This window comes from Callorhinus ursinus, unplaced genomic scaffold, assembly GCF_003265705.2.
Source record: "Callorhinus ursinus isolate GAN/ISIS: 27379988/994484 unplaced genomic scaffold, GSC_fseal_2.0 scaffold84, whole genome shotgun sequence".
Taxonomy (NCBI): Eukaryota; Metazoa; Chordata; class Mammalia; order Carnivora; family Otariidae; genus Callorhinus; species Callorhinus ursinus.
The window spans coordinates 3558445-3582713 of NW_027397146.1; the positions used below are offsets into that span (position 1 = coordinate 3558445).

General features: G+C 49.1%; 2 protein-coding genes and 1 pseudogene across 2 annotated transcripts; 2 read left to right on the plus strand and 1 right to left on the minus strand.

Annotated features, from left to right (window-relative positions):
* Positions 1 to 12499, plus strand: LOC112816375 (long-wave-sensitive opsin 1). The gene is made up of 6 exons (XM_025862842.2): positions 1 to 112; positions 4478 to 4774; positions 7011 to 7179; positions 8214 to 8379; positions 9699 to 9938; positions 12389 to 12499. Exons 1-6 carry the CDS (start codon positions 1 to 3, stop codon positions 12497 to 12499), a joined length of 1095 nt encoding a protein of 364 aa, XP_025718627.1.
* Positions 12500 to 12955: 456 nt separating this feature from the next.
* Positions 12956 to 21256, minus strand: TEX28 (testis expressed 28). The gene is made up of 3 exons (XM_025862813.1): positions 20520 to 21256; positions 13960 to 14095; positions 12956 to 13312 (listed from the first exon to the last, which is right to left on the minus strand). Exons 1-3 carry the CDS (start codon positions 21254 to 21256, stop codon positions 12956 to 12958), a joined length of 1230 nt encoding a protein of 409 aa, XP_025718598.1.
* On the plus strand, positions 15360 to 15476 carry LOC112816430 (U2 spliceosomal RNA; annotated as a pseudogene).
* Positions 21257 to 24269: the final 3013 nt, after the last annotated feature.

The window sequence follows — 24269 nt, forward strand, 5'->3', positions numbered from 1 at the left end:
ATGACCCAGCGGTGGGGCCCCCAAAGGCTTGCGGGCGGGCAGCCGCAGCCCAGCTATGAGGACAGCACCCAGGCGAGCATCTTCACCTACACCAACAGCAACGCCACCAGAGGTGAGCGAGCAGGCGCTGGGAAGGCTGGCTCATACCGGCTGGAGCCGCCCTCCAGAGACACCAGGCCTGAGCGGCCACACGGGGGCGGGGACCCGCTGGCCACCCACCCCACTCGGGAGACTTCTCTTCTGCACATCGTCGTCAGCCGAGATGGTCTTCTCCCTTAATCTTTATGACGACATGAAATGGGGGGGGTGGGCTTTCTGAATATAAAAGGACACCATAATGTGGAACATGCAGTTTCAAACCACATAAGCTTCCCAGACCTTTTGAGAATCCCTGTCCCGGGGACGTTCATTAACTATTTCCTTGTGGCCCCCAGGCTGCTAGTGAGCACTCATTACATTCAGTTCTGGTGTATCTACCTGGCTGCACTGCCCTGAGCTTCCTGGGGAAGAAGCCGGGTCTGACTCGTTGTTGCCTCTCCTGAAGCCAAAAGGAGGCAAACGGCAGGAGCGGGAGGCTGGGTAGCTGGCCCGGAGGAGGGTGAGTGACTTCTTCAACCTTAGGGTCGGAAGACACGGTAGTGGTCATCTTGTCCAACTGTGCAGCCAGGGCCAGCAGCCTTTGGCTGCGCATCCTTGGGGAAGAGGCTCGCTTGGCTCCCAGGGCAGTTTTTCCTCTGCTGGTTATGCCCTGGGAGGGGGCCAGTCCAAAAGCTTTGCATGCAAGTCCTGCGAAGAGCTGAGGACACTGGTGACCCCCAGGCCCTGGTCCCCCTTCCCCAGTCCCTCCTCCAAACCAAAGCCCATCTGTTCCTTCAAGAATGTCTCATGTGCCCTGGTTTCCAGAAGCCACACCAGCTCCTTGATGGCCAGGGTTCCCAGGCCAAACTAATTAAGAACCCTGAAGTTTGCTCTGACCTGATTGTCCGTGTCCCAAACTGTCCTCGATGGAGATGAAACAGTGCTCTCCCTGGAGGGCCATAGAACTTCATGGATGCCTGAGATTCCTTTTTGTGCTTTTTTTTTTTTTCAAAAATTCAAGTATCTACCAAAGTGGAGGGAAGCGTGTAATGAGCCCCTGGGTATCCGTCACTTATTTCATCTATAACTGCCTCCACGCACCCCTCCTGATTTCTGGAAGCAGATCTAAGGCATCGCATCAATTCCTCTATAAATCTTCAGGATGCACCTCTAAGGGGAAAGGACTCTTTAAAAACATAACCATAGTGCCATTGCCACACCCATAAGGTAACATTGCCTTGATCTCATCGAATGTCCTAGTCAGAATTGAAAAAAAGGTCATACATTTTTTCCCCTTTGCTTGAATCAGGGCTCCAATAAGGTCTACAGGTTCAGACTTTTCGTTCTCTTTTCATCGTCTTTGAATTTAGAGGTTCCCCCCTACCTCCTTGTAATTTATTTGTTGAAGAAAATAAGTCGTTTGTCCCTGGACTCATCCACTTCAGACTTTGCTGATGGTGTCCCATGTGTAGCTTCCCACGCCCCTCCCACCTCATTTGTCATTATGTTTGTGTAAACTGGTAGTTGATCTGAAGATCTGCTTAGAGGTCAGTTGGATCTGCTGGGTGTTTGGCAAGACCTCTCCATTAGAAGGGTGTCCCTTTTTCTGGGGTGTTGGCAGCTGCCGAAGCTCGATGCCCGGACCCATTAAACCACTGGGGATTGCAAACTGGTGACATTCTGGCTTCCATACCCCATCTTCATCTATTAGCTAGAGTACTTTGATAGAGAGAAACATGCCCTCATCTGCTTTTGGGTTCCCCAGGGGCTCAGTGTGTATGGGAAAGGCAGGAGAAATGCCTCTTCTTTCCTTTTATTGCTCCCATTCCAAAGTAATGACTTGGTTTCCCAGTGGAGCCAATTGGGTTTGACCTCTGTGTCTCCTTTTCTCCCACTAAGAATCCTGTTCTCAAGGGCTTTGGGTAGAAGAATTAGAATATCATTTAATTATTCATTTGCTTGATCTCAAACACACTCACAATGGTCTCAGAATAAGGACACCAACACTACCATCAACAACATGATTACCCAAAACTTAACAGTTGGACAGGTCTTTTTAGCCTTAGGGTCTATGCCACTAGGTCCGAATAGTCAAGCTAGTGTCTTTTCAAGTCCCTTAGAACAGTCCCTCTCTATGTGATTACGCTTCTGAGTGGATATGCATTTAGTTTCGTTTGTCTTATTTTTGATTTTCCGGGATTGCTTTTTAAAATTTAACGTTGATTTTAAATTATGTAATAAAATATTTATAAGATTCCAAATTAAAATCTAGAGAACAAGGTATATTCAAGGAAATCTCGTTTCCTTGCCTGCCCGCACACCCAATTCCTTCCCTGCCGAATAGTCTTTAGAACACCTTCGCCTGGGAGTTAACTGTAATACCCATTTCTGTATGAAATTGGTCCTGGAGATTTCAGGAGGGAGGGGCAGGCCGAGACATCTGCTCTGCTTGCACTGCTAGAGGACCCTCCTCTGTGACCTCCCACATTCAGAACACTCCTCTCCCCTCCCCCACTGCGCCCTGCCTGGTTCCTCTTGTCCTTGCCCTGCACAATCTGGACTCCATGGGCTGTCCGGGAAGGACGCTCTGTCTGCCTCATTTTGAAATTATCCCAGAGCCGGAGTGTTCCGAACACCTCCCAGTTCCAGCTGCTGTTCTCAAACTAATCCGCTGTAGTTTGCAGGGAAGGTCTGTTGGCAATGGCGGGGGGGGGGGGTGAGTCTCTGTTCTCCAGTCTATCAGCAGCCCCCTTGTTTCCCTCTGCTTCCTTCTGCATAGAAACTGGTACCATGCAGGCCTTCAGTACTCAGAGGTCTGGTCCCAGGGAGCTTGTGCCACCTAGCATGGTTGCAGATATCGTGGATGGGTTTCCAGGAGCTCCCTGTGAAAGGGGCAAATGAGGCTCACGCACAGAGTACTGGAACATCGTGGGTGCTGGGGGGACCAGTTGTGCTGGGGGGGCAAGATCTACCCCATCCCTTCTAGCCAGGGGACCCAAGAAAGCCCTACTTCTCTAAAACTAGTTTGAGTTGGGTTTTTGAAACACACAACTGAAGTGTCCTGGTAAATCTGGGGACTCTGCGTGGATGCTTTCCTAGGTGCTGTACAGCCTTGTTATATGGTAGTGGGCACTGGCTTACAACCCCTTCAAGTATTCTGCCAAAAATGATGGTGGTGAAAAAGGTCCTTCCAAGACAGACACATGCAGAGCTACTGTGTTGTAATAAACGGGAATTAGCTCTCCTTTTCGTTCTGTGTGCATTTCCTAGGGCTGCCATGACAAAGCCCCACACACCATATGGCTCAAACAACAAGAGAAATTCCTTCCATCACAGACCAGGACAGAAGTCCAAGATCCAGGTGTGGGCAGGGTTGGCTCCTCCTGGCGACTCTGAGGGACAGTCCGCTCCAGGCCTCTCCTCTAGTTTCTGGTGGTGACTGGCCATGTGTGGTGTTCCTTGGTTTGTGGAAGCATCACCCAGATGCTTCCATCCACCTTCCTCCTCACATGGCCTTCTCCCTGTGTGCCTGTCTCTGTGTCCAAATGACCCCCTTTTATAGGGACACAGTCTTATTGGATTAGGGCCCACCCTCATTATAACTTGATTATCTCTGGGCAGACCCTGTCTCCAGATAAGGTTACATTCACATGTACTGGGGGTTAGGACTCCAACATCTCTTTTTTGGGGGGGGGAACACAATTCAACTCATAACTCATTCATTCATTCATTCTCCGAACACTGATTGTGTGCTGGACCTGCCATATGAGATGAATGACAGGATGTGCACATGGGTAATTCCAATACAGGTTAGAAAGTCACAGAGTTGCGTGGAGATGGTAGTCCCGAGGGGCCGAGTTGACTCTCAGCTGAGGAATCTGGAAAGGCTTCCAGAGGACAAGGGCATCCGAGCTGGGCTTTATGGTACAGAAGAAAAGTGGACCCAGGGGCAGGGGAGAATGTGAGCAAAGATCCAACAACAGAGAGACATGGAGCCCCTCATGGGAAGCAGCACAGCGGGTGCAAGGTTCCAGGGAGCAGAAGCCTGCCAGTGGCACCCCAGAGGGCTGACCCGCATACTGAGGGAGGCAAATCAGTTGGGGGAGTGATACCTGGCATAGATGATGAGGAGTTCTACATTGTTAAGTTCAAGGATGCCTGTACAGGTGTCCAGCAGGCCATGGCCCCTGGCCTGAGGGACGGATGAAGGGAAGGTTGTTTGCAGATAGGCAAAGCTAAAGGGAAAAGGCTGACTGCAGTGGCCAAGATAGTGGGCAGGAGGGCTGGACAATTGGCGGGAGGCTCTGATAAGGCAGGGAAGGGTGGGGTGGGCATAGCCGTGCATTTGGGTAATGCTGATGCCCGGCTCCTCTCCCCGCTCTGTACCTCCTGATCCTAGGTCCCTTCGAAGGTCCCAATTACCACATCGCTCCCAGATGGGTGTACCACCTCACCAGCATCTGGATGATCTTTGTGGTCATTGCATCTGTTTTCACTAACGGGCTTGTGCTGGCCGCCACCATGAGGTTCAAGAAGTTGCGTCACCCCCTGAACTGGATCCTGGTGAACTTGGCAGTTGCTGACCTGGCAGAGACCATCATTGCCAGCACCATCAGTGTTGTGAACCAGATCTATGGCTACTTTGTGCTGGGCCACCCTCTGTGTGTTGTGGAGGGCTACACTGTCTCCTTGTGTGGTAAGCCAGCCCGGGGCCCAGGCTCGGGGAAGACCCGGCTCGCTGTGTGTGAAGGACACACTCACACAGCAACCCCCCAGGTGTGCCCACGGTACACATTTGAAGGGAGACAGACCTGCAGCAGAAACAAGGCTGGTGTCATCATGGGGTGGGGGGGGCGGTTGTAGTCCAACAAGTAGGCGTACTGAGTGCCTGCCCTGAGACAGGCCAGATATAGCACCAGGTAATCCCAGAACCGTGTGGGAGGGAAGGGCTCTGGTCACCCCAAACAGAACGTCCATTCAAATCAGGGATATGTGTCCTTTCAGCTCATCTGTGTTGGATTTTTCCAGGGAAAGAAGCACTTCCCATTAGAGCTTTTGGGATATTGAAACTAGATCCCAGATCCCTTTCCCCATCCCCATCACTAATATCTCTGTGGGGCTTGGCTCTATTCAGGCCAACATTGGCAGAGAACCCATGTGCTGGGCACCAGAAGTATAGGATCCCTGCCCGGAGGTGGTCCCAAGTCCTAGCAAGAGGGGTCCCTATCCCAAATGGTGACCACATGGCACCATCAGTTCTCTCAGAGCACCTGGAGGAGACAATGGAGGACCTGAATCTTGAGCTGGGGCGAGGCAGTCAAGGAGACCAGGGTGTGGTCAGCGCTTGGCAGAAGTGAGGCCGAGTGAGCAGGAGTGGCAAGGAGGCTAGAGCAGGAGCTGGGTCTGTCACACGGGGGGCTCCAGAGGAGGGGGGAGGGTCGCCATGAGGCCAGGGTTGCAGCTTGGTGTCCAGCCAAGAAGACAAGGAGCCTAGGGCACATGCAGCCTGGGTCTCTAGGCCCTCGGCTGTCACACCGGTGGAGGCTTGCAGCTGCTCTTCCATTTGAGAAGTTTCCCAGAACCATCTGGTCACCATTCCTGGGTCCTTAGTTCCCACATCTAACTTGGGTTTGTCTAATTGCTACCTAAACTAATCTACAATTCACATTCTGAGGAGGTGGACATTAGGAAGAGAAAAAAAAGACACCAGGACGGTGAGGGCCTGGTGAAGGGAGGGGGAACCTGGCCCCAGATTTGAATTACTAGCGCTGTGAATACCACTGAATTCTAAGATGGGGGCAGGACTTGGGGGCAAGATTTAAATGAACGTACTGGCCTCTCCCATAACTCTATGAGGTAGGTGCCAACATGAAGCCCACAGTACAGAGGTGGACACTGTCCCCCCGTATCTAACTGCCTCTCATTTTACAGATGATGGTCTAGCACTCTCCCAAAGGTACAGAGTAGGAGTGACCAGGGAAGGTTGGGCAGAGAAAATCTATCCCCCAAGTCCAAGTGCTCTGTGCACCTTCATGTCCACTCAAATCTGTCTCTGGTTCTGTCGGGATTCCCCACTCACCTCTGCATCTGCTTGAGGTCTGTTTTCGAGTCAACAGAGATGATACTGAAATATAGTAATCAAAGTATTAAATATTAATTAGTGGCATAGTCCTTTGTTAAAAATTATTAGTAAATGTATCATTTAGAAGTATTAATGATACCATTCTTTATTAAAGTATCGGATAACTGGATCTGGCCGACAGCCACTGAAATTTCAAAGTGGTAAGGAATACAGTGATATTGGGAAATGTCTGCCACCTCTGGAAAGTGACCAAGTCCCAGGCACTGCTAATAACACCGTGCTAATAACGGAAGGAAATGCCCAGTGTCCATTAAAGGTTACTGGAAACAAAACTGTCTTTTTCCTGCCCCAGTTCATGGAGCCCTGAATTCTGCCCACAGACCTCCAGTGTGTAAGCAGGACAGGAAGACACTGTCTCCACCTGCCAGATGGTGGGCGGTGGTGGGAAATCTGGAAACTTAAACGTGCATACTGGCAGAAGAGGCACAGGTCACAGAACACAGGTCCTGTTTCCTTGCCCTTGGCTGGGACCACAGCGCCTCAGTGTGGTCACGTGGGTGTGTGCATGGCGATCAGGAGGTCAGCATTCGAAGAAAGGCTGGTGGCCAACTAAAAGAGAGCTAGGAATCAGGGTGGTACAGACCCAAGAGGAAAGAATGGGGAAAAGAGGGTGTTAGAGGAATTGACCAAGAGACCCACTACCCCCTGGACCTGAATACACTTTTGGGGAGAATTAGGTGTTTCAGGTAGGTGGGGAGGAACCTCTTGATCTTGAAAACTTTCGGCTGGTCTGGATGGAAGGAGTGACATTGGAGGCTCAAAGCCCTCATCTGCCTGCTCTTCCCTGCAGGGATCACGGGTCTCTGGTCCCTGGCCATCATTTCCTGGGAGAGGTGGCTGGTAGTCTGCAAGCCCTTTGGCAATGTGAGATTTGATGCCAAACTAGCCATTGCGGGCATTGCCTTTTCCTGGGTCTGGTCTGCTCTGTGGACAGCCCCACCCATCTTTGGCTGGAGCAGGTAAGGATGCCAGTATGCCAGGAAGGCAGGTCATTTAGGGCAGAGGGTGAAGGCTGGTGGGGAGGGTCAGACTCCCGATTCCATTTGTGACCTTGGGGCAAATTGCTTCCTGTTTCTGGGCCTCTGTAACCCCATGAGTAAAGTGAATATGGACCCAACTCTCCCTGTGACCCCTTTGAGGGTACAGTGTCTACGAATGTATAAATCTGCCTGGCTGCAACATGGAAATGGGCCCCTGTCGTCTCTGAGCCTCTGGAAAGGTCTCTTTCCCCTAAGCGTGAGCTGCTCGTGGGAGCCCACAGAGAAAGGTGACAAGCTCAAGCCTTGGGAGTTGCTGTAAGTGAAAGCAGGGCCCTCTAAGCCACTCTGCCCCAGGCCTCTTTCTAGCACATTCTGAGGGACCTCCCTTTCAGAGGCTGCTTGGGTTGTATGTACAGCAGGGCCTATGATGGGTCACTTGTGTCTTGGCCAGGCCACTTCTTTGGGGGCTCAGGTGTTATGTGTATTTTACCACAATAAAAAAAAAAAGAAGGGGCTATGAGACCTAAAAATGGACAAAGGTTTACCAAAATTCTACCCAAGGGTTTCCTTTGGGGGCGATGAAGGTATTGGGGAACTAGATAGAGGTGGTGGTTGCACAACATTGTGAACGTACTAAATGCCACTGAACTGTTCACTTCAAAAATGGTTAATTCTTGTAATGTGAATTTCACTGTGATTTTCAAAACCAAACAATCCCGGGGTGCCTGGGTGGCTCAGTCCATTGAGTGGCCGACTCTTGATTTCGGCTCGGGTTGTGGTCTCGGGGTCCTGGGATGGAGCCACACGTTGGGCTCCGTGCTCAGCAGGGAGTCTGCTTGAGCATTCTCTCTCTCCCTCTCCCTCTGCCCCTCCCCCCTCTCTAAAATAAATGGATAGAGCTTTAAAAAAAAACAACCCAACAATCCTCCAGCCCAGGTCAGTGGTGTGCCTGGCCTGAGGGGTCCTATGTTGCCATGTCTACATCAGGACAGACTGCCAGCCCTTCTCTGCAGGTACTGGCCCCATGGCCTGAAGACGTCGTGTGGCCCGGATGTGTTCAGTGGCAGCTCGTACCCTGGGGTGCAGTCTTACATGATCGTCCTCATGACCACGTGCTGCATCATCCCACTCAGTGTCATCATACTCTGCTACCTCCAAGTGTGGCTGGCCATCCGAGCAGTAAGCCCCCAAACCCTCCTGGCTTCACCCCTGCCTGGCAGGATCATGAGGGCCAGGGATGTTGAGGCTGGCACAAAGGATCACCCAGTCCTCTCTCCTGCCCTCAAACCACACATGAGTCCTGTAATTCCTTTGGAACTGCCACTGCAGCCCTGGATCCCTTGTCCTTGCCCCTACAAGATGGGAAGGGACTGTCCCCCACCCTTCATGTGGGGCCCAATAAGGGAGCAGAGCTGCATATCTTCCCTGACCCAGGACAGTTCTCCCCTGGGTGGAAAGCCAGCCAGACCCGCAAGTGAAACCTGCGCATCAAAGGTGGTTTTGAAAGGCTGCCACCAGAGTGACCTTGTCCCCTTCACGGGGCTGTTGGGGCAGGCCAAGAAGTGGATCTGCATGTGCCATCTGTCCCCAAGACCCGCTCTCCACTCTCCTCACTGGGAAGTTGATCCTGTCCGCAGCCACCCCGTACCCCCATGTAGGCAATCAGAGTGAGGCAGAAGAGGAAGAACACCGTACATAAGTTGTCCCCTTGTCAGCCAACTCACCTACAATTAGTTTGATCTGGATGCGCCATCTGTTCCTTTTGAGATCCTGCTTGGCACAGTTGGTAGAAGGCCCTTTGGGGTGGCGCCTTTCTGATATGAAGCTGCTTGTGCCCACAACCAGATCAACAAGTGCTCATAAGCTCTTTCTAGAGTGAAGGCCACAAACTCCCTGCCTTCAGCCTGTGATGTGGCCCCTGCCCCGCTTCCTCCCCCAACCCCATTGGCGGTCAGGGATCAGAAACAACCTAGCTGGCTCCCACAGGTATCCAACCATTGCTTGAGCCATGTTAGCTCTGGGCTGTGTCCCTGCCCACAGCAAGCAGTGTCCAGCCTCTGGGTCTCCTCCTGCTCAGCCCCTCAGACCTGAGCGCTGGAGAGGACACACTGATAAGCGACCAGGTGGCACTAAGAATGGCCTCCTTAGCTCCTTCCCAAACTCCTTACGTGTGGCTTAGCCAAGCTAAGCCAAGAGCCTGGAAAGCCCTGGCTCAAGGCTGTCTTCTCTAGGGCCAGCTGTGCACCACCTCAAAACCTACATAAGCTCCCTCAAGGCCAGCCCGGTCCAGCCTAAGCCAGGCTGCTGACTCACTCGGGTGGGAGCTGGATGCTGACTGGCCCGGGTGGGCCCATCTCCTTCCCGCCATCACTCCCCATCCCCGGGGCCACCTTCCCTGACTCACTGCCCAAGCGATAGCAACAGAGTCCCCTGGGATAGAGAGCCCAGAGGGACCCGCCCACTCACTGTCCCCGGGCATGAATCTCTGTCTCCCCCAGGTGGCAAAGCAGCAGAAAGAATCTGAGTCCACCCAGAAGGCCGAGAAGGAGGTAACACGCATGGTGGTAGTCATGGTCTTGGCGTACTGCGTCTGCTGGGGGCCATACACCTTCTTTGCATGCTTCGCCGCTGCCCACCCTGGCTACGCCTTCCACCCTCTGGTGGCCGCTCTGCCAGCCTACTTTGCCAAAAGTGCCACTATCTACAACCCCATTATCTATGTCTTTATGAACCGGCAGGTAAGTCACATCATTGGCAGGACAAACTAGAAATAAGACTGCAGAAGAGCCCAGTGATGGCTCCTACCTGAAATCATGTCTGGGGGAAACTGTTAATGACCTCCAGGACAACGACCAGGGAAGGTTCAGCACATGAAAGCTCAGCAAGCCCCCCCGCCTCTGGATCCTTTCAGAGCCTTGACCTGAGGGTGGGCAGCTCCACAGTGCATCCTGCATGTTGCTACTCTTCCCTTCTGTTGGCCTCAGGGCTACCCTGGAGCTCGAACACCCAAGGAATGCCTGAACATGTCTACATTTACCCTACCTGTGTCCGTTTTGCTTTTATAGGCACAACTCTCCTCTTAATTGTCACCTATCCATCTTTAAACCCTTTAAGAGGCCCTTCTTGGCTACACTGATATGTGGCTTTTGTGACTTTATGGGTTAGTTCAGGGGAACATGCTGTGGTCCTGCCCAAGGCCTTGCCACATGGTAGCCATCATGGGCTGGCATATCGAACCTCAGCAGCAAATCGCCCAGGACTCCTAGGCCTCTCGGAAGGTTACAGGTGACCACTGACGTCCATCATCTTCCAAGCATAATTTGCCTTATTCTTCCCTGAATCCATCAGATCTACTTCATTAAGGCACAGCTGTGAATGTGTGACTTAATGATGACCAGAAAGGTCCATGGGCCAGAAATACCACCTTCGCAGGGGCCTTGCATTGGCCTTGCATTGCACCAGACCCAGTCCCCATTCCTTCCAACTAGCTCTTCTCTGCTCCTCCATTTAACAGTTGCCCCATGGCTCACTCCCCTCTGGCCTGGCCCTGACTCTCTGTAGAGTTCATTAAGCACACACTCTTTAGGTAATGTTCAGGTATTAAGTAGGACCAGTACTGCAGTTGATTCCCCAGGACTCCATTGTTGGCACCTCAATACCTTGAGCGTCGTTCTATCCCTGGCTCCTGTTTCCTGGCTTTCACATGGGTTTCTTGTTAGATCTGGCTCTTGTTTATGGAACCCTAGGCTACCTTGCTTTGTACTGTGTTTACTTGAGTCTTTCCAACCTCCCCTTCCAGAACTCCTTCTCCTAGACAAGACATCTGCACTTCTGGACCCCTCCAGGCTTTCAAACTTTGCTTTCACCCTTTCCACATTGTCATCCCTTCCTGCTGCATTCTGAGAGAACTTTCTGTAATGGAGCTCCATGAGGACAGAGAATGTTACTCTTTTTCTCCACTGCTGATCCCCCTGGGATACAGTCTGGCGCAGAGTGGGGGCTCACTAGGTAGATGTCAAATGAATTCCTCAGCTAAGTCAATTCTCTTATTTGGCCCATTTCTTGTGTTATTGATTTCAATAATTATGTGTTTTATTTGTGAGAATTTTGATGTTGGACAGAGCTGGAGGTAGTCAAGAATATACAGGAGACGCCTCTGGTCTGCATTCTCAAGACACTGTGGTTAGCTCAGTGATGATATGAGACATAATTTGCGAAATGAATACATTCCAGATCTCTTTAGGGCCAAGCAGCAAAGACTGGAGCCCTCTTGGTGCCAGAAGATTCTCTTGGTTAAAGACATGAGGTAGTGGCTGGACTGTTACCTACCTAGTCCTTGTGGAATAGAAACAAGATGACGATCGCATTCTTTTTCACTAAAATGCCTCCGACTCTCTTCCCAGACATTCCAGAGATGGCTCACCCTATGCATGGGCCCCTTAGCCGGCATCATCTCTGGTTACTGTACAAGTTTCCTGAGACTACCATAACAAAGTACCACAAACTGGGGGCTCAAACCAACGGAAATCTATTCTCACCCAGTTTTGGAGGCCAGAAGTCCAAGATCAAGTTGTGGGCAGTGTTGGTGTCTTCTGAGGGCTCCGAGGGTGAATCTGTTCCCTGCCTCCCTCCTGGCTTCTGGTGGTAGCCAGTAATCCTTGGTATTCTTTGGCTTGTAGACAAGTCACCCTGATCTCTGCCTTCACCTCCATGTGACCTTCTCTCTGAGTCTGTGTCCAAATTCCCTTCTTATAATGACGCCAGTCACTGGATTGGGGCCCACTCTATTCTAGCATGACCTCATGGTAATGTACATCTTAATCACATCCACAAAGACTCTATTTCCAAATAAGGTCACATTCACAGGCTCTAGGGGTTAGGACTCAAACATAGCTTTGGCGGCCGGGGGGGGGGGCAGTGTCACAATTTGACCCACAATAGTCACCATCAGATTCTAAATTAGATAACTTAGATGAACGAATAGTCAGGAGTAGACTATCCCCACGTGCAAGTAATAACCTCAGGCTTCCTCTATTCTCCATATAGGATTCTGAATAGTAACAGAAAAGGTGTTAAGTCATTAAGATGACCCTTAATGAACACTTTCCTCAGAATTCCCCAAGAATGACCTTTAGCAGAGTACATTCGTCCTTTCTGCTCTGTTGAGTAACACTTTCTGTCCTGCCAGTTTCGAAACTGCATCTTACAGCTTTTTGGGAAGAAGGTGGACGATAGCTCTGAACTCTCCAGCGCCTCCAAAACAGAGGCCTCATCTGTGTCTTCAGTGTCACCTGCGTGAGTCTCTCCCAACCATGACAACAAAAAGGTCTACTTCCCACAAGAAAACATAACCCCTGTCCCCACACCAGCACTATGGCCACCTCCCCCACTGCCTCTTCTTCTCCATCCCTGTGAAAGAAATGTAGTTTCTCTTTGCCAAAAACAACAAAGTCATAGAAGCTACCACTGCAGCCTGGGGACCCCCGAGCCTCTGAGGGTCTGGTCACTGGGTCACAAGAGGGCATGAGGGGAACAGAACTGCAGAGCCCAAGTTCCCAGATCAGCTTCAGACACTTTAATATTTTCCAAGCTTTGTGTCTGCAGATGGTATCGAAGGGTCACAAGGAAGAGAAATGCAAGGCGGGCTGGTGGTGATGGAATCAGAAAGGGAGAGCTGAGAAGTGGCTATCTAGGTGGGGCTGGCTGGATGCCCTTGACACCCAGAAGGCAGCATGAGCTAGCAAACCCAGGCCCTTTAAGTCCCATCTGATAGAGGCTTGGAGTCCTTGGAATACAGTCGCCATCTGGACGGGACCCAGGCCTGCCAGTCTGTGGCAGGGATGGCATGCCGCTTCTGCCAGGCCAGGGCCCCAAGGCCGATCAGCATGAGTGTGGTGCATGTGCGCAGGCGGGAATTCACCAGTGGCAAGGGGCAGGCGCAAATGGTGGAAATGAAGACCAAGAAGATGGTGGCCAGCGTGAGGAGCAGGCTTACGAATCGGAACATAAACTTCTGTGGACGGATCCTGAAGTTCTCCATCATCTCCAGTTGTGTCACTTGCTGTAGAGTTTCAAGCTTAGATATACGGTTCTTGAAAGTCTCCATGACCTCCTGCACGCGACAAGAACACACACCCTCATGAAGTGCAGTCACTTACCTGAGTTCCTACGGGGTACCCAGCAAAAGTTCGTGAGCTGAAGATTTAGGAGGGAAGTCAAGAAACTAGAGCACTTACATGCTAAGGGCCCTGTCCTGTCTCAGTAACATCCAGTGTGGCCTAAGACTGAGAACCTGGCTATGCGAGAGCTCACCAAGGACAGGAATAGGGTCTAAGGGTGTGGAAGAGAGTGAGCCTAACCATTACAGGTGAGGGAAACCCTTCACCTGTGCTTGCTAACCGAGGGTCAAAAGCAGGGCCTCCCAGAGGGAGCTCCCTGCACCATCAGAAGCTGCTGGTGACTCATCAGCACCCCCTCAGGTGGCTCCGAAGCACCCCCAAGTATGAAAACTGCAGAGCCCAAATTCCCAGGTCAGCTCAGCTGGATCAGGGCAGGGGGTGGGGCGGGAGTGCAGCATGAACAGAGAGATGGATGCCGCTCGCTCTAAAGCAAATGTGTGAGTTGCGACTGAACCCTCTTTCCTTAGTTTGCAGGGGTATCAGAATGGAGCTGCTCATCCTTTGCTCCTCTCATCCCTATATCCTTCTCACTGGTCATTTCTTTAAAAGCCACCCCCCCATCCCGCCATGAGGTTCTCACCCATATCTCCTTGGCTCTCTCATAGGACAGATAGGCCATTTTCTCCTCCATGCATGCCAGAGTCTGTTTGAGATGGTAAATCTCATCCAGGTGCCCCTGCAGGTGCTCATTCACCTGTTCTTCCATCAGCGTTTGTCTTGGGAGCAAAAGAGAAAGTAATCCTCCCCTGAGTCCCCTGCCCAGAGGTTGTGCTGGTGGTGAGCAGCCCTACGTCAAGACTATAGTTGGGTTCAGATTGCTCCTTCCTCCTCTCTCCTCCTCCAGGTCAGCCTCAGATGCACAGCAGCCACACACACACTGATACACAGGTGTATTTCATAGACAGTTACTCTTTCACGACAGCTTTACAAAACTAGCCATAGACTAAAAGTTGTAGAAAGAAAACTGAATTGTCCACGCCTGCTATTAAATTCCATATAAATTCCCAGCACCAGTGTTTGGCAAGCAGTAGTTATTCCATAAAAGTCTATTGATTATAGAGATGGAACAGTCACAAAAGACCACATATTGTAAGATTCCATTTATATGAAATGTCCAGGGGCACCTGGGTGGCTCGGTCAGTTAAACGTGTGCTTTTGGTTCAGGTCATGAGGTCCAGGCGTCCTGAGATGGAGCCCTGAGTCGGGCTCCCTGCTCGATGGGGAGTCTGCTTCTCGCTCTCCCTCTGCCCCCATCCCTGCTCATGCTCTCTCTCTCTCTCTCTCTCTCTCTAATACATACATACATACATACATACATACATACATACATATTAAAAAAGGAGAAATGTCCAGAATAGGCAAATCCATAGAGGCAGAAACAGATGAATGGTTCCTGGCGCCTGGGTGTGGGGAGTGGGTGGGGAGTGACTGCTCACGAGACAGTGTTTCTTTTTGGAGTGATGACAATGTTCTGGAATGAGACAGTGGTGATGGTTGCACAACTCTGTGAATATACTAAAAACCACTGATTGTAAATGGGTGAATTTTATGGAATGGGAATTATATCTCAATAAAGTTGTTATTAAAACAAAAACAGGGATCCCTGGGTAGCTCATTTGGCTAAGCATCTGCCTTCCGCTCAGGTCATGATCCTAGAATCCTGGCATTGAGTCCCACATCGGGCTTCCCTCATCGGGCTCCTTGCTCAGCGGGGAGCCTGCTTCTCCCTCTGCCTGCCGCTCCCCCTGCTTGTGCTCTCTCGCTCTCTCTGACAAATAAATAAAATCTTAAAAACAAAACAAAACAAAAACAAAAAATGAATTGTGGCAATAGTTGTATACTTAGTAAATTTACTAATGATCATTGAAACATAGAGTTAAAATGGTTCATTTTATGGCATGTAACTTATATCTCAGTAAACCTCTTAAAAAACACAAACAAAACGTCACTAACCAGTATGTATTTAATCAGCTATGTGTAATCGCTTCTCGGCCTTTTGGCTAAGATCAAGTGTAGTATCTGTTCTTATCAGTTTAATCAGCTATGTGTATAAGTTGTAAAGCATAAAAACATGCATGGAAAAGATAAAGGCCCAATGAAGGTAGTGAGGTAGGTGGAAGGGGGATGGGGTTGGGAAGGGATGATGTGAGAGCTTCAAGTGAACCTTCTAAAGTTTTACTTCTTAATAAAATAACACGTGAAGCAAATATGGTAAATGTGAAGATTTGAAAAACCTGTGCATATGGGTACACGGTCTTGATCATGTTATCCTCTACATTTCCCCCTGGGTTTAGAATATTTCATAATTTAAAAACACTTTGAGGTTCCTCATTTGAGCACCAGGAAGGACAGGCCGGAGGCCAGAGGCCATGTGGCTTTTAGCATCGTCATTTAAGGAAGAGCCAAGGAAGGCTTGTCCCATGGGTGCGGGGTGGGTGGTGACGCTGCAGAAGTGGAAAGGTACCGGAGAGCCCTGGAGACAGAGAATGGCTGGAGCCTGGTGCCCTGTGGAAAACAGGGTAATGGAGGATGTGGCCAATCAGATCACGGGGCTCTGGCATGCACAGAACATAACCAGGGGTGCCGTCACACAGACAGGGAACATGAGGCAAGGAGGTCAGTTTGGTCCTGCTTCAGGGACTTGACTGACACCCACATGGAGTTGTCCCCCATGCAGCTAATGAGCTTAAACAATCATTTGTCGAAAGCCAATTTGTCAAGAGCTGGTTCATGACAGTGTTTCAAGGAATAGTCCATTAGTCCCTGCCCTACTCCTTGTAGAGAAGAGAGTGGACTGACAATGCCCATAGAGAGGGGGATGCAGCACGGTGTCCACTTGAAAGGACATTCCCCATGCCTGTCTTTCCATTTACATGAAGGATTCAGACACAAGAACGTTCAAGATATTGGCTATGCTCAAGTACATATTCACGAATATACTCTTCACAGTTATGAAGTCAATGAATAGATTCTTCATTAATATATTTATAAGAATTTACAAATGTAGGGGTGCCTGGGTGGCTCAGTTGTTAAGCGTCTGCCTTTGGCTCAGGTCATGATCCCGGGGTCCTGGGATCGAGCCCCACATCGGGCTCCCTGCTCAGCGGGGAGCCTGCTTCTCCCTCTCCCACTCCCCCTGCTTGTGTTCCCTCTCTCGCTCTCTCTCTCTCTCTCTCTCTGTCAAATAAATAAAATCTTAAAAAAAAAAGAATTTACAAATGTCTTCTTAAATGCATTCTGGAATAGATTATCAAATAAGAAAATGTTAAGTCATAAGGATATTCTCGTAGTCTCCCCTCATCTCTGGCCCCCAACCTCTGTGCCCTCAGGCAGCAGCATCCTGCCTGCAGTACAGCTGACTCTCCTCCCTGTCCCTCCCTGAGTCAAGGACCCCTCTCTGTCCCACTCCTACAGCTGCAGAGGCAAGTGGACCACTCTAGAAAATGCCCTTATAGGGGCGCATGGGTGGCACAGTCGGTTAAGCGTTCAGCTCTTGGTTTCAGCTCAGGTCCTGATCTCAGAGTTGTGAGATCAAGCCCCACAAAGCCCCACATTGGGCTTTGTGCTTAGGGCAGAGTCTGCTAAAGTTTCTCTCTCCTTTCCCTCTGCCCCTCTCCCTCTGCCCCTCCCCTCCACATTCTCACTCTCTCTCTAAAATAAATAAATCTTTTTTTAAAAGAGAGAGAAAACACTCTTACAAAGACAAAATGATAACCAGCCAACCAAAACGCCCCCGAAATCTTCCAAAGCTGTGAAAGCTGCCCTTGCCAATACAAATTGTCCTAAACTTTGTTGTTGTTGAAGAAGACTATATTCTTGATCATACCTGAAGATTGGTTTTCAGCAAACTGAGCTAGAAGGTAGTGGCTTGCAACTTGAAAGGTCTGAGGTGGAGAAACAGATATAGGAGGGATCAAGCTCTATGGGTAGGGTGGGGTAATGCAGCGGGGACAGAGTTGATCCTCCAGAGCAAATGTGAAATCACACACATCCTTATAGGAGGGAAGCAGAGGGAGCTTTTACACACAGAGGAGAGGCCCATATGAAGACAGAGCAGAGAGAGATGTGAAGATACTGCCCTTGAAGATTGGAGTGATGTGGCCACAAGTTAAGGAGCCCGGCAGCCACCAGAAGCTGGTGTGCAAGAATGTTCATAGCAGTTTTATTCATAACAGCCCCACCCAGCAGAAGGTGAATGGGTCAACTAACTGTGGTGCATCCGTACAACAGAATACCGCTGAGCAAGAGTGAACTACTCCTATGCACCACTTGGATGAATCTCAAAACTATTACACCGGGTGAAAGAAAAGAGACACAAAGGGGTACACACTGTATGATTCCATTTACATGAAATATCCAGAAAAGCCAAATGCAGAGAGACAGAAAGTACATTGGTAGTTACCAGGGGTTGGGGCAAGGTGAATGGAGAGGGATGGGGTCTCCATCTGGAGTGATGAAAATGTTCTGGAACCAAATAGAGGTGGTGGTTGCACAATACTGTGAATGTACTAAATGTCACTGAATTGTACATTGTACACTGAATTTAAGATGGATGATTTTGTTCTATGAATTTCATCTCAATTCAAAAATCAAAAAGAAAGCCCTCTTGAAAGCACATTTACCTGTGAGAAGTGTCATAGGACTTTTCAGTTTGAAATCTCAGTTTGTGACACACCAGAGGAGACGTGACAATCACAGGGGCCTGGGGGGTGCCCACACAGGTGTGGACACCAGGTGACACTTCACTGACTTCAACACATATGTCATGTTTGCATCTAGCTCACATAAAGGGTTTTTTTAAAAGATTTGAAGGAGACGTATGTTTTAAAAACTGCAACGAATTCCTGCGTCCCCTTCACCTAGATTAGGAAGCCATGTGGCCAGGACACACTGACATGTACTCAGGCTTGTGCCTCTCTGAGGCTCCATTTCCCCATCTGTAAAGTGGGTGACTGAATGGTACAGGGGACAATGCTACTTGCTCCCTGCTGTCACTGTTACTATATAAAGTCATCTCCCACCCGTTCCCCTTGTCTCCTGGTAAATCTGAGTCATACAGACCTACTTTGTTGCTTCTCATGTATATTAATCAAGGTAGGCTAATTGCTATAGCCAACAAGCAGAAAATCTCAGTGGCTGAACACAATTATAGTTTACTTCACACTCCTGTCACAGTCCAGTGGCGGCAGGGGCAGCTGTTTCAGAAGCGCAAGCTTGTAGAATTCACGGGAAATCTAGGGGAGGTAGGTCACCTTGCCCCCCTGCACTGCTGGCAGATTCTGATTTGCTAAAGGGTTAAGAGCTTACGAGAGCAAAACAGTCCTGCTGGCCGAGGCGGTATGGAAATTTATGGGGATTTGTGTAACTGCCACTAAGCTCTAGTCTTGCTTTATATAAATTCAACCTTGGACATGAATGGTATTTCGACAAAGGGGCATTAAGAGTCCCAACATTTTAGATTTAGTTGTCATGTCCTACAAAAATCACATCCAAGGGGCGCCTGGGTGACTCAGTCGTTAAGCGTCTGCCTTCAGCTCAGGTCATGTTCCCAGGGTCCTGGGATCGAGCCCCGCATCGGGCTCCCTGCTCGGCGGGAAGCCTGCTTCTCCCTCTCCCACTCCCCCTGCTTGTGTTCCCTCTCTCGCTGTGTCTCTCTCTCTCAAATAAATAAATAAAATCTTTTTTAAAAAATCACATCTAAAAGAGACCTATAATTCTGATTCATTATCTTATTTGATAGTGGGTTGCCCCATAACATTTGTTTAAAGATTTATGTATTGGGGCGCCTGGGTGGCTCAGTTGGTTAAGCGACTGCCTTCGGCTCAGGTCATGATCCTGGAGTCCCGGGATCGAGTCCCGCATCGGGCTCCCTGCTCAGCAGGGAGTCTGCTTCTCCCTCTGACCCTCCCCTCTCTCGTATGCTCTCTCTCTCTCTCTCTCTCTCTCATTCTCGCTCTCTCAAATAAATAAATAAAATCTTAAAAAAAAGATTTAAAAAAAATAAAGATTTATGTATTATTTGAGAGAGAGAGAGAGAGAGAGAGAGAGAGAGCGAGCATGAGCAGGAGGGGCAGAGGGAGAGGGAGAGAAACTCTCAAGCAGGCTCCGCGCTGAGCACGGAGCCCGATGCGGGGTTCCATCCCACGACCCTGAGATCATGACCTGAGCCGAAACCGAGAGTCGGATGCTTAACCAATGGTGCCACCCACCCAAGCGCACCCCCCACAATATTTTTAATTGTCCTTTATGGATTTATCAAGCAGTGTAAATGCAGGTAACATTTCCCTGTGAAAACAGAAGAGGACTGATTCCCAAATGCCTTCCCCCGCCCTCCACATACACAGAGGTACTAAGGGACCACAAAGTTCTTACTTTACTGAGAATCTTGGTTCATAAGTGAATCCCTCCTTCCATGACCAGGCTGTTGGGAGAATTAGAGCTAATGCAGTACCTGATGCAACAGACTGTGGGCATCAGCGGGTGGCGGGGGGGGGGAGACTATGGCACCACTGAAGGCCGGCAGGACCCTACGAAAGGTCCAAACAGGAATGGTGGGGGTCCTTTGACAGACTGAGTATGTCTTTTTTCCCCTATTTGTGGGCCCTAGTCTTGTCTTAGATGAAAATGCAATTGACCCACCATACAGTGGGGAGAAAGCATTCCCCAGAAGACAAACATTTTCAGAATAAATATCCCATACAGGACCTTTGGCCCCAACTCAGCTATGAGCACAGGTGAAGGGACGATGGCCAGTGAGATATCCTGCTTCCCACACTATGCTATTCTAGCAGATGCAGGACCCCTCCCTGACTGATGATGGGCATCTGCTGGGCTCACCACCACCGCAACTGCCTCTCACTACCCCAGTCAGAGCCCATGGCTTCTGGGACCACCTGGCAGGGCCCTGAGGTGGGGCCTCATTTGCCAGCAGAGGATCCAGGCAGGTGTGCAACAGCAAGCAGGGGATGAGCCCTCTCCACTGTGGGGCCCAACTGCCCAGGGAAACACTGACCAGTTTCTCCCCGCTCTTCCTCCCCCTGACCCTCCAAGTCCATGTCCTCGCTCCCCTTCACTTTCCTGAAGACAGTCCTGGGGGCTGCTGTCCCCAGAGCCAAGGCCGCAGAAGGGGCTTCAGCTCACCTGTATTTCTCTTCCCGAAGGGACTCTAGTGACACCTGCAGGTCCGTCAGATGCTTCTCCTTTAGGCTCTGATAGGACACCTGGAGGCCGAGGTGGAGTTCCCTGACTTCTTTCAGGTCTTCCTTCATCTTCTGCAACAGCAGGTTTCGCTGCTGGGCCACACACTTTGTCTCTGAGGGCTTCCCTTGCGGCGAGGCCGCGAAGTGACTCTCCAGGGGCAAGTGTCTGCCAATGTCAGGCAGGCTGGTGGACAGGCTGTCTTCCCTACCTGGGTTGGGAGGCTCTGCGAACGGGGCCTTCTGGCTGGGCTGCTTGCGCTCATCCAGGCTGCTTTCTGCCTTCAGCACTAAGCCCTTGGGCCTGTGGACTTCCTCCAGCTCCTGCAGCTGCTGGTGACAATGACGGAGCCTTCGCTCAATTTGGGCAATGGTGGCAGAGGCACGCTGGTTCACCTTCTCGAAGGCCTGCCGGATGTGGGGGGCCTGGTGCCGGTCGGCTTTGGACACCAGCTTGAGGTAGCCCACAGTATTCTCATCCCTACTGGCCTTCTCCACTTTCAGCTGCTCGGAGAGGTAGAAGATGCGGTGCTTGATGCTATCCTGTAAGTTCCGGGCCAACTCCCCATCTGAGAGACTGGAATGGCCACTGGGGCCATCCTCGGCAGATAACAGGGACCTGCATGAGGGAACATTGGAGGGAACGGTTCCACTTGGGCTCTTGGTGTATTCTGCCTGCATTGGGAAACAAGAAATCATTAACAGGTACTTCTGTGAGCTGCAAATAGTAGAACTGGACTTGGTATTGCCTCACTCTAAAAATACTTAGGCGTAAGCACAGATTCTTATGTATGCAAGATTTGTGCATTCAAGATGGGCCCAGCACAGACTGGGTATGTTAAGTTCAACTTCCAGGCCCCTCTCCCCTTCTTTTCAGCACCTGACTTTTTTTTTTTTTTTTTTAGATGTCACAACCCTCAGATCAAGAGTTGCATGCTCCTCTGACTGAGCCAGCCAGGTGTCCCCAACACGACTTTTTGCTCTATGACTGTACCTCACTAGAACAGATGGCTAGAATCCTCCCTCCACACCTGTTCTGTCTGTTCTTGGACTTCCTCTCTTCCAAGAAATACCAACTGTATTGGTATAAATCTCATTTCTTTTTTTTTAAGATTTTATTTATTTATTTGACAGAGAGAGAGACAGTGAGAGAGGGAACACAAGCCGGGGGAATGGGAGAGGGAGAAGCAGGCTTCCCGCTGAGCAGGGAGCCTTATGAGGGGCTCGATCCCAGGACCCAGGTAGGTGAAGTCAGAACAGGTGGAGGAGTGCCCAAGTCGGGCTCCCTGCTTGGTGGAAAGCCTGCTTCTCCCTCTCCCTCTCCCACTCCCCCTGCTTGTGTTCCCCCCCCTCTGTGTCTCTCTCTGTCAAATAAATAAACTAAATCTTTAAAAAAAGTCAGTAGGACGTGGTATTGTTTTATATTAAAAATAAAATCTTTTTTTTAAAAAGAAAGAACAGGTGGAGCCTCTGTTCTGTTTCTACTTTTTAACTATAAGAGCCTTCATAGCCATTTTCAGTCTGCCTAGGATTTCCTGGTGGTAAATCAGGAGTGATTATATTATAATACATAGCTTGGTTCTGTGTATTTTATTGTATGCAAATCATACCTTGATTAAAAAAATGTCATACCATTATGCACCTAGCAGATTGGCAAAACTTAGACTAATAATAATAAATGTTGACAAGGATATGGAGCAACAGGAACTCTAAATCACTCCAGGTGGGAGAGTAAATTGGTACGAGCACTATGGAAAAGCACTGGTAAATTGTAAAGTTGAAGACATGCATAACAAATGGCCCAGCAATTGCATTAATAGGTATAGCCTTGGGAAACAAGTACACTAATGTTCCCAATAACCAACTACTAGAAATAACCCATCTGCCCATCAATAGTAAAATGTTCGAGTGAACTGTAAAATACTCGACAATATACTACTATACAGCGATGAAAATGAACCACAGCCTTGAAAACATGAATGAACAAGCATAATGTTGAACAAAAGAAGCTAAACACAGAAAAATCCATACTCTATATGGTTTCATTCATGTAAAGTTCAAAAGCAGACAAAACAAAATGATGTTGTTTAGGGACACTAGACAATAAAGCTATAAAGAAAAGTGTGGGCACTGGTAGCGTAAACATCAGGATAGTGACTCCCACTAAATTGGGAGAAGGGGAATTGATTGGGAGAGACACATGGAGGCCAAGGTGCTTGGCCCAAGTAGTAGTTACAAGTAAGTTCATCTTATCATTATTTCCTAAAATGTATGTTGATGTTTTCTGTGCCTTTATATACATCTGCCAAGTTTCACATTTTTAAAAGTTTTTAATAGTTAGGGCGCCTGGGTAGCTTAGTCAGTTAAGCATCTGCCTTCTGCTCAGGTCATGGTCCCAGGGTCCTGGGATCGAGCCCCCGCATCAGGCTCCCTGCTCAGTGGGGAGCCTGCTTTTCCCTCCCCTGCTCTCCCTGCTTGTGCTCTCTCTCTGTCAAATAAATAAATAAATAAATAAATAAATAAATAAGTTTTTCAATGGTCAATAGATGGATTTATAACACATTAGAAATAGCTGGAGAGAGAATTAGTAAATTGTAAAACAGAGCTAAAAAAGCATCCAGGGACACCTGGGTGGCTCAGGTTTGTGCTCTCTCTCTGTCAAATAAATAAATAAATAAATAAAAGTTTTTCAATGGTCAATAGACGGATTTATAACACATTAGAAATAGCTGGAGAGAGAATTAGTAAATTGTAAAACAGAGCTAAAAAAGCATCCAGGGACACCTGGGTGGCTCAGTTGGTTAAGTATCCAATTCTTGATTTTGACTCCAGTCATGATCTCAGGGTTGTGAGATCAAGCCCTGCAAAAGGCTCTGTGCTCAGCATGGAGTCTGCTTGAGATCTTCTGTCTCCCTCTCTCTCTGCCCCTCCCCCTGCATGCACTCTCTCTCAAATAAATAAAATCTAAAAAAAAGAAAGCATCCAGACTGTAACACAGAGGCACAAATAGAAAATTTGAAAAAAGTATTGAAAAACAGAAGACATGGAAGATAGAATGAGAAAGTCTAACAAAATGAGGGAATGGCAAGATTTTAAGAGAGCATCACAAAGAACTTTCCAGGACTGACAAAAGATACAGCTCCACAAATTCAAGAAGCCAAATAAATCCCAAAGAAGGAAACAGAAATAGACCCACACCTAGACATGAGGTTTTTAAAACAGCCAGATTTAAAAAGCTAATTACCTTTGAAACCATGACCTTCAGACTGAAATCTGACTTCTTAGGGGCATCAGTGAAATCCAGAAGAGAGTTGAGTAATATCTTCAATATGCTGAGAAAAAAGCTGTCAGAGAGAAAAAAAATAGGTCATATTCAAATAATCGGAAGACAATGTCTTCAGACTTTTCAGCAAAGCACTGGGGAACAAGAAAACAATGAAGTAATGCCTCCAAATTTGGGGAGGGGATGATTTTCCAACCCAGAATTCTACACCAAAACTGCCTATTGTGAGATTAGACTAAAGACACGAAAGAACTGAAATCCTTTACCTCGCCTGCATTCTATCTCTGGAAGCTACTAGAGAAGGAGCACCACCAAAATCAGAGAGGAACCTAAGAATGAGGTAGAGATGGGATCTATAAAACGGGTCAAAAGGAAGCAAATAGAATCTCCAGGATGATGGAATGAGGAAGA

Bases quoted from the DNA above. Each gene is read 5' to 3' on its own strand.
- TEX28 (XM_025862813.1), bottom strand. From the start codon at position 21,256: ATGCAGGCAGAATACACCAAGAGCCCAAGTGGAACCGTTCCCTCCAAT. The intron at 14,096-20,519 runs GTGAGCTGAAGC...TTTGCTCCCAAG, and splicing joins CTTCGGGAAGAGAAATACAG to ACAAACGCTGATGGAAGAAC. The intron at 13,313-13,959 runs GTGAGAACCTCA...TGTCGCGTGCAG, and splicing joins AGAGAGCCAAGGAGATATGG to GAGGTCATGGAGACTTTCAA.
- LOC112816375 (XM_025862842.2), top strand. From the start codon at position 1: ATGACCCAGCGGTGGGGCCCCCAAAGGCTTGCGGGCGGGCAGCCGCAG. The intron at 113-4,477 runs GTGAGCGAGCAG...TCCTGATCCTAG, and splicing joins CAACAGCAACGCCACCAGAG to GTCCCTTCGAAGGTCCCAAT. The intron at 9,939-12,388 runs GTAAGTCACATC...CTGTCCTGCCAG, and splicing joins ATGTCTTTATGAACCGGCAG to TTTCGAAACTGCATCTTACA.